Source organism: Scardinius erythrophthalmus (genome assembly GCF_964197995.2).
Source record: "Scardinius erythrophthalmus genome assembly, chromosome: 2".
NCBI lineage: Eukaryota > Metazoa > Chordata > Actinopteri > Cypriniformes > Leuciscidae > Scardinius > Scardinius erythrophthalmus.
Window position 1 is genome coordinate 31,105,839 of NC_138222.1, and position 9,632 is coordinate 31,115,470.

At 34.8% G+C, this 9,632-nt stretch overlaps 1 protein-coding gene across 3 annotated transcripts; it reads right to left on the reverse strand.

The window, feature by feature from the left end:
• Positions 1 to 441: 441 nt before the first annotated feature.
• Positions 442 to 5,982, reverse strand: pop4 (POP4 homolog, ribonuclease P/MRP subunit). Of its 3 annotated transcripts, none has more exons than XM_081354860.1 (7): positions 5,840 to 5,982; positions 5,633 to 5,685; positions 5,172 to 5,392; positions 4,982 to 5,059; positions 4,818 to 4,879; positions 4,526 to 4,627; positions 442 to 2,882 (listed from the first exon to the last, which is right to left on the reverse strand). In XM_081354860.1, exons 1-7 carry the CDS (start codon positions 5,844 to 5,846, stop codon positions 2,746 to 2,748), a joined length of 660 nt encoding a protein of 219 aa, XP_081210986.1. In that variant the 5' UTR covers positions 5,847 to 5,982; the 3' UTR covers positions 442 to 2,745. The 3 variants fall into 3 exon arrangements, with proteins under 3 accessions (XP_081210986.1, XP_081210988.1, XP_081210987.1); XM_081354862.1 differs by having other exon boundaries at positions 451 to 2,882; positions 5,829 to 5,846; XM_081354861.1 differs by having other exon boundaries at positions 451 to 2,882; positions 5,758 to 5,846.
• Between the last annotated feature and the right edge of the window lie 3,650 nt (positions 5,983 to 9,632).

Consider the following 9,632-nt stretch of genomic DNA (forward strand, 5'->3'; position numbering starts at 1 on the left):
TGCATGTGATTGAAAAAATGTGTTGATATTGTTCCTTAAAACGAAAACTATTAAAATCTGTTTTATGAACTCACACTGTTCCATATTATCATGCAAGTGACACATCAAATCTCAGCACACTAAATATTCCTATTTTATTTTATTTTATTTCACATATCTTTTTTAGATATCTGGTCTCAATTCCAGACAGGTTTGTAAAATATTTTTCCATGTCTTCCTAGGTAAATGGAAAGAGGTTGTTACACATTATTACGCAAGTCAGAGTTCTAATGCAATATTGGGAGGAAGAAAGCTCTTTCTGAAGAAGAAAAGCATGAAATAGTGCAATATCTTGCAAAAGGCATTATAACTAATATTTAGCAAAAACTGAATAGAGGTGATCGAATTATTAAAAGATTTGTGAGTGATTTAGAGCACAGAAGAGCTCGGTCAAAGACTTAAGGATAGTTTCTGTCAAACAAATGAATTGTATTAAAAGGGCAGCTAAGAAGCAAACAGGTATTTGAAGTATTAAAATAACACTGATGCATAACTCACGTCCTAGAATAGTCAATGACATATTTCATAGCCAATAAAAAACTAAACAAAAACAAAAAAAACAGATGTTCCTCATATCCCGTCAAAGGGAAATAATACATAACTGAGGCTTTTGCACATAAACAGTTAAAAAAGGGGAAAATATTTGCTTGAATAGGTGTAAATTATAGGCAAATGAGAGGAAAATATCAAGTTAATGTAAGAAACATAATATGAGATACCTAACTACAGGCTGAAAAAGACAAGGTATTAAAAAGATGCAGATTTAGGTACATTAGCATTAGCATATTTTTTAGCATGACGTAGTAAAAAGTCCCGTAGTATTTACAGAACAATAATGACATGAAACTCAAGTACAATCAACAAGTCAAATAAACACTAAAACTAAGAAAAGATAAATATTCTACACGAGGCTGCCATAGGTATACTTGTAGATATAGAAGCATCTCTGTATATTTAAAAATACACATTAAAATTCTAAATAATAGTACCTGTACATGTGTGCTGCTTATGGCCAAGCTGTTTCATCTAAATTCCACATCAATGTCATTCTGTTGCGTACAAACAAACCATGCACACTAAGAACACATTTATACACATTTGTAAAGCATTAATATAGTGTAGTGGGTAATCATGTTTACAACATGTAACAAAATAAAAAACCTACAAAAGCATGATTTTCCTAGGCCAAACATCACTTTTGGCCACTGTGTGTGAAGAGGAGTGAAACACATGAGAGTAAAAACACATGTTGTTCATCTGATTAACAGCATGGGCTCAGATAGCAGAGAACTCCTTATCTGATTCTTTACACAATCGCGTCAAAACAACAACAGAACTTTGGCCCTTAAACCAATCGGGTGGCAAAGCCAGTCTAACAAGTTTTTCTTGCTTTCTTTTAACAGAAAAATATGCAAAGTTACTGCAAAGAACAGGCTTGTTACATGAGGACGGCACAGCCATTTAATACATATAACATGAAATTGTATTTGTGACAATTAATAGGCTACATATTATTTCCTTGTAAAAATGTAAAATGTGGTTTAAAGGAAGTGCACACCCTTATGATACAACACTATATACACAATGACTAAAGAGGAGACATTAAGTGTAAAGAACCTCTTTTCTCATAAAATACATTGCACATCAGAATGATGAAAGGACTTCATGTGTATTTGCAAGAATGGTGACATCGTTGTCGTTTTTTGGAACATAAGCAGTCGATGTTGTTTCAGCTTCCTTTAACTCAAACACTGTTGCCAAAATCTGTACAAAGTTCTAAACACTAAATGCCAAATAATCTAGATTTTTTTTTTATCTAAGCCAATATAGTTAGTGACAAACACTTACATACTTATTTGCAAAACCAGTTCAGTGTCTAGGAATGTGGAGTTTCCCTGGCATTACCAGAAGAGGCATTGACGGGAAAAAAAAAACATGACCAAGTCTCCAAGAATCAGGCCTTGTTTTGAGGAGGGGAAAACAAGTTCCTTGTTTTGTGTGCAGGCAAAGACTACAAAAAATACACCACTGAAACAGAACCAAATAACTTCAAAATCATGCCAATTCACCTCAGTATACACTTTGAACTGGAGATCCTGCTCAATCAACTAACAATACTTTACTTATTTTACACAACTTTAACATTTTAGAACTTACTTATATACTTCCATGGGAAATAATTGTGCAAATTAAACATACTTGTGGATCTATTGTCATACCATGTTATAACAGAAGTAATGGGACATTTTGCATTCGCAGTGCTGACTACCCTTTTTGACTAAATGAGGTCATAACCAAAGCATTTTATATAATAAAAGGAAGTGGCATATAATAAAAGGAAGTACCAGAGATCGAGAGAGTGAGAGAGAGAGAGACAGAGACAGAGACAGAGACAGAGACAGAGAGAGAGAGAGAGAGAGAGAGAGAGAGAGAGAGAGAGAGAGAGAGAGAGAGAGAGAGAGAGAGAGAGAGATGACAAAGTCCAGATTTATAACTCCTATCTTCTCCCCCCCCCAAAAAAAAAAAAAGGTCTCCCTCTGGTGGACAGTCAAATGCATTTTTCATTTTTCAACAGATTTTCCTACATCCCCCAATATAGTTTCATGCTTGGCCAGATCCATAATGATTGAGCATCTGCTCTTCATAGTCTCACAGGCTCCAGTAACAGCTCACATTTAAAACTGACACGATGTTTAAGACTTTCCATTACAAGTCAATAGTTCCTTTTACTTTGAATTTCTTTGCCGACCGCTCACTAGAGCGCAGTTCAAACTTGCTGCCATAGATGTGAGTTACGAAATCACCAATCTCCATACTGAACACACTGTTCCTCTTCGGTATTACTGTAGAGAGAGAAAGAGAGAGGAGGGAAAAAATGTCAGTAATCCAGAGGGAATTACTGAAGAGCATATTTCTATAATGAATAATCTAAACTATTTGAAAGGTTAATGTGGCCTCTGTAAAGCAACTGTCAAAAAAAATGGACTTTGTTCTCAGGTTCATTTGGAAAAGAGGGTTCTGAGAGGTGGCTAATGACTGTTGTGAGGAAGAAGTGAGAAGTGCGTTCATGACACAGTAAAAAGATTTGACTTAAATCTAGACTAGGGCTGTCTTATCAGATTTTCACAACACTATTATTGTGGCCAACATAATTCACAATAACAATATTATAGCAATATCAACAGAAATGTTGCAAAAAAAATTATGATGCTACCAGACAAATACATCTTTAACTTTGTTTATTTTGTGTTTTCTCTTTTTTAGCCAATGAATCACTCAAAACATGCCTGTAGGGAAGAGAGAATTTGTCACCATAACTGTACAAAAAACAAACCAACAAAAACTTAGTTGATCAGCTTTTTTTTGGCAGACTAGGTTGTCTAAGACTACGTAATTTTACCAAATACCCCCCCACCGCCCCAAAAAAACTCCCACACTAACCATACTATGTTGGACCCCACCGGTGTCGGTGTCAGTGTCAGTGTCAAAAAGGTCATTACTGGCGCTGGATTATTTACAATATTAAGTGCAGCGTAACATGATATCAATATTACATTTTTAAACATCACACATTATGTTTCTATTTAAAGTTGTGCATTAAATGCAAAATTGGATTATTGCGTAAAGCATTTGCAAATAAACAAGAAAACAAAATCGTCAGATCCTGGGAATATCTCTAATAAAAATGTAAGTTGCTACAATCAGGGATTCCACTGTGGATCTTTTTTGTTACATCATAAGAGCATGCAGACGAAATGCAATACACACTGTCTGTCGCATTATCTTGTGTTTACATACCTGGTGTTTGGAAATGAAAATGTGAGAGACAGTTCTGGGTGGGCATTATAAACCATTTTGATGATAGATTAAATGTTTGTTTAGTTATTCTGTATTTGAGATGCAGTTTAATGAAATTGGTCTGCAGCTTTTTCCAACTATCCAATCACAAAGTCACACGAGTTCTTTGTTGCGCACTGAGGGATTTATTCCTTATAAATGTGTTTCTATCATAGTTCTTGTGCTTGTCTTCTTATCAGATAAAAAAAACATATACACCTCAATACATTTTTACGCACATTTTTAGAATTTAAGTGCATTTTAGCGTTTCCATACAGCATTTTTGCAATGCGATATCCAAAAGTTTGCGTAAAATTAGATGGATGGAAACGTAGCAACAGTTGTCAGTACCGGTATATTGTGCCACACAGTCTGGACAATGATAAAATAGCCCGACAGCTGCATGCAAGACAAAAGACTGGCAATTGATGAGCATAGCAGACTTTTACATAATGTTATTTTGACTTGATTACCACAATGCATAAAGGCACAGGGGGAAAAATAGCTGCTAATTTCTCTTATTTGACTTTTTTTGCACTCAAAAGCTCCTCCTTCCTTTATCTAGTGGACAGAAAGCTTGGCATCTTTGACACACTCACTCATATTCATGAAATGCTGTGAAACCTATAGTTTATATTTTCGCATATACCTTTTAGTTTGTCCTCTTTTGTAATGATTTTGAAGATGTGCTTCATCTCCTGTACCAAGATGCCAGTTAGACCCACATACGAAGGGCACTTAGATCTGACAACTATGGGGGAACAAATGAGAGAGAGAGAGAGAGAGAGAGAGAGAGAGAGAGAGAGAGAGAGAGAGAGAACATAAGGTTCCACTTTACGCTCAAAATATCAACAATAAATCGGAAATCTGGATATACCGACACTAAACCAAAAATGTGTGCCTTTGTGTGCAGACATTTTCAAATATGCATGACGTTGTACCTGTTAAGACAGCACCATGGAAATCAGCTTTCAAGAGCTTCTGCTGGATCATCTGTGGGTTGCTGTTCAAAAGAAACAGGCAGCACATTCATGGAGCGTTAGCAAGACATGAAATTATACCCATGAGCCAGAAATTCTGAAGAGCATCTTCCTAAAATTATGACCTTTCTGGTTTCAATCCATTGCACAGATCCTCAATGTACTGTTTCCATAGCTCATGCAGAGGCAAGAAGAGTTCATATCTACAATGATATCCATAGACAAAGACATATGATTTTAGTGATAAGCTGAAGTTTCGCTGATATAATGTAGTGCATGATACAAGGTGAAAGAGTAAACATAATGAATACAGACTTTTGATGTTCAGGTTTGAGCTGGAATATTTTCAGCTGTCTTCTTTCTTTGGCATTCAGTCCCTTGGCCTTGCTTTTCTTTCCCTTCTTTTTCGGTCTTTTAAATTCCAGTACCACCGCCTTGCGCAACATCATATCCTCAATGGCTGCATCTTTCATTTGGGGAAGGCTATTTTTCAGGAAGGCTTTGGTGAAAGCCTCTGCTTTCGTTGTAGTTGAAGACTGTGAAAAGTGAAAATTCAGAATCTCATTTACTAGTTTGTAAAGTTTATGTAAGTTACCCAGCTCACCCAGAGACCCTCCAAAAGTAACAGTTTACACATTAGCAGAATTAACAGAATTATTAATATCCTACATTATGAAATGCTTAACTGATCATTAATTAGAACGTCGAAAACCCTAGCTCTAAACCACGGAACAGCTTGAATTAAGAAACTGATGTTAATGACAGTGAACAGTCACCTCAACTCCCAAAAGAGCGCTTTCCTTTGACGGTATCGAGGACTGCACCACATCTGTGAACGTGAAAACAGATCAAATATAACATATTACGCTTGTCCTTCATTTTGTTTTCGTTGATAAATTACCTTAACTGTATGTATGTTTAACACAGAAACAGGAAAATATAAGATTAATAGGATCTTGATCAATATAATACCACAAACTTACGTTCCATAGTTCAAAACACAGTAACACAGGCTCCAAAAAATGCTGCGGCTAGAATCACATGTGACAGGAAGACGAGCTGATCACCGATTCAGACCGAAGAAATCGAGCACGGCATCATTCACCACATAATTACAGTGAAAAATAACAATAACAAAACATGGTAGGACCTTTATTATTAGCCAATTTGCAGACGACACTCTTTTATTTCTTAAAAATAAAGAGGTGCTTCCATTAGTTATTGATAACATTTCTATCTTTTCGGCATCAGGCCTTACCCGAAACTTTAAAAAGTGTGAATTAATGACAATACATAATTGTGATTTAGATTCAAGATATAGAGGGCATTCAAGTGGAAAATTAGGTTAAGTAAATATAGGGGTTATGATTACCAAAAATGCTGTTAATAGAGAACTTTCAAATTTTTACTCTAAAATAGAAAGTATGACCAAATCCTTAAATCACTGGTTATCTCAAGACTTATCTATGGGCCTATTGGGTAGAATCCTCTTTATTAAAATTGAGGGAATATCTAAACCTATCTATCTATCCCATGCTTTGTATACTGCCCCAAAAGTAATTTAATCAGTTAATTTTATTTTATTTAAATTTATATGGAAAAATAAAAACACATTATTTACGTAAATTCCATATGGTTAAAGAGTATGAGGCTTTTTGAGTATGAGGGAAAATTAAGTGTCTGAAAGAGTGTTTAACCAAGTCACACTCAATATGGTACCATATTCCAAATAACTTGAATTTGCGGCCTTGAATTTGTGTTCCTGAACCTTTGAAGTTATCCAATTTTCATAAACAAGTACTGCTTTTTTGGAAAATGATATTTACCCATAACTTCTCCCCTCACAACTCGACTCTTTGGAACAATAGGGCTGTAGTTATTAATAGTAAATCTCTGTTCAAAAGTGATTGATAGTAAAGGCATTTTTTTTTATTCATGATTTATTAGATGATAATGGGTATTTCTTATGACATAATGATTTTATTAACAAATATAGAGTTAGAATTACAATTAAAGGTTATGATGAGGTATGCAATGCTATACACTTGATTGTTAAGAATAATCCAAAGCAGTTTTTCTGATCCTTTATCTAGACCTGTTGTTTCTCTTTCCTCTTTAAAAATATGTAATGTAGACCGACAGTAAGTGCAACAAACTTATTTACAAAGAACTTAAACGTATTATCACTGGTAATTATCAGTGCTATTTTCTGGGAGATGTTGAAACCTCAGTAATAGATCAAGCTTACCTGTTATATATGGCATACCCAGTTGCTCCAAAGTTTCAAATGTTTCAAAAGACATAAAAGTCTGAAACTCTATGTTTCTCTCTGTCCAAATATTTACTATTTTAGTATATTTTTCTTTGATGTCTATATCGGCTACCTGTTTGTCTTCACCCTTGCTCCTCTTTCTTTCTTTTTTTTCTTCTTCTCAAATTCAAACTCTGTGTTGGTGTCTTAGTTTATTGATTGTTCCCTGTCTTATGTACATTCTGCAATAAAAATAAGGTCCCACTTTATATTAAGTGGCGTTAAGTACTATGTACTTATATCAAAAAATAAGTACAATGTACTTATTGTGTTCATGTTGAATTGTAAAACACTTTTGCTGCTATTGAGGTGTGATACAGGTAGGGACAGGTGTGGTGGATTGGGTAGGTTTAAGGTGTAAGGGAAGGGTCAACTGCGCAATTACAAATGTAATTACATAAATTAATTACAGCTGTAATTACATGCAGGAATTTTTAAAATGTAAGTACAATGTCAAAACATGTAGTTACACAATAAGTACATTGTATCAAATTATTAATTTCAATGTAAGTACATGTAAGTACATAGTAGGCTACTTAAAGCCACTTAATATAAAGTGGGACCAAAAATAAAATAAAAAATAAATAAATAAATAAACAAATACAATACAACAAACAATGATAACACTGTGAAAATGAGGATTTATAAGGGTTATAAAATATGATTTATGAACATTTTATTTAGAAAAAAATGGCAATCTAAAAAATGAATTAGCTAACAACCAAAGATAACGTTAAGAAGCTAAAGCTCAGCCAGAGCCCGTCTACGGAGAGCCTGCCCACTCCCTATTAAGCCCTATTGTACCGAATTTTGGTTGTAGTACCACCAGAGTTCCACTGGGGGCGCTCGCCATGAGTGCAAAATGAATGGGAGTCAATGGGGCTAGACGGCTAAATTTGTCTCTTTCACCCGATTGCCGTTGAGAAATCTCAGATCTGATTGTAGATTTTGCAAGTTCAACATGGGTTTTAGGTCGAAAGTTGAATGAACGAGTACTTATGTCGTTTTGATTTCTTACAGGTTGAGTTGTTGTTGCCCATAACACGCTAGCATTATGCTAATGACGTCAGCATTCTGACGTCATTGACATTATGAAAGACTTTTTAAAGCAAATAAGTGACTCTAAAAAATCTAACACCCAGCAATGTGTAATTTCTTTGCATCTCCTTTCGAATACAACATTCAAATTACTAGACAAAAAATTATATCCTGAGAAAAGTGGATTTTGAGGGTTTTTCGCCATAGACCTCCATTCATTCTGCACTCGTCCTGTGAGCGCCCTCATATGGAATCAGAGTGGAACTGCAACCAGTTCAGAACCCGGAAGTGTAGTGAGAGTGAAACTTCTCGCCATATTAGACATTCTCTGGCTCAGCTATGTTTCACTGGTCCGCTCATAGACATAATATACATAGACGCCCTATTGGCCGCTGGATCGTACGTCAACGGCGCCGCCATACTGCGGAGGGCAACTTTCCCATACCTCTCATAACGAGAATTGAGAAAAATGCCTATTTCTTGTGCTGCTTGGGGCTTTACAAATCGCCACACAATTGAAAACAGGTCTCAGGGAATTACCTTTCTCAAGCAAAACTGAAAATTTGTTTCTGGTTGCATTTCATTTACTATTTTTATTTTCAGAGGAGAAAGGCCACGAAATTTAAAAATACTACTGTTATTGTGTCACGAAATGTAGTTTTAAGAGTTTTTCAGTCGACAATGTAGTTGTTTAAAGCTCAAATCTGTGGTTTATTTATAAAGATAGCGCCTTTTTAAAAAATGTTATCTGACGGTTTCGGAGTTGTGAGATCCAGCGATCCCTGCGGGCGCTCAGCGCTCATGTACCCCGCCGAGAACAGCCTTGCCTCGGCTATAGTGCCTGTCGTACACCGCTTCTGAGTTCTGACGTTAGTCGCTGTCAGTCTAGTGAGAATAATTCGTCTTGTGTTTATCTAACAGGCGATCTTTGGTTTCATTAATCTATAATTTGTTCCTTGGCAGATTGTTTTGGCTGAGGGCAAAGTGAAGTTTCATAACTTAATATATTTAGGCTATTATAACAGTGTAGCCTGCTGTATGTTTGACTGGATCGTTTACTTTATTTCTTGATTTGTATAGCTTCTTATACCTTTTAAAAACTGAAATTTAACAAAAAGAGACAGGGTTGCGTCATTTTTTATTTTATATAGCCTATGTAATAATATTTTAAAATGTATAAATTTGCATTATTTATTATTGTTATTATAATAATATACCACTTACAATTATCAATCTATTATAGTTATGCTGTCAAATTATTTTACTATTCATAGTAACTATTTAACCTATTATTTTTTATTGTCTATATTCTGTAATTGATATTTCATATTCTACTGCTATTATTAAAGTATACATAAACTATATGCTATTATCAATATATTATTATTATTATTATTATATTAGTACTTATGATATTATATAATTAT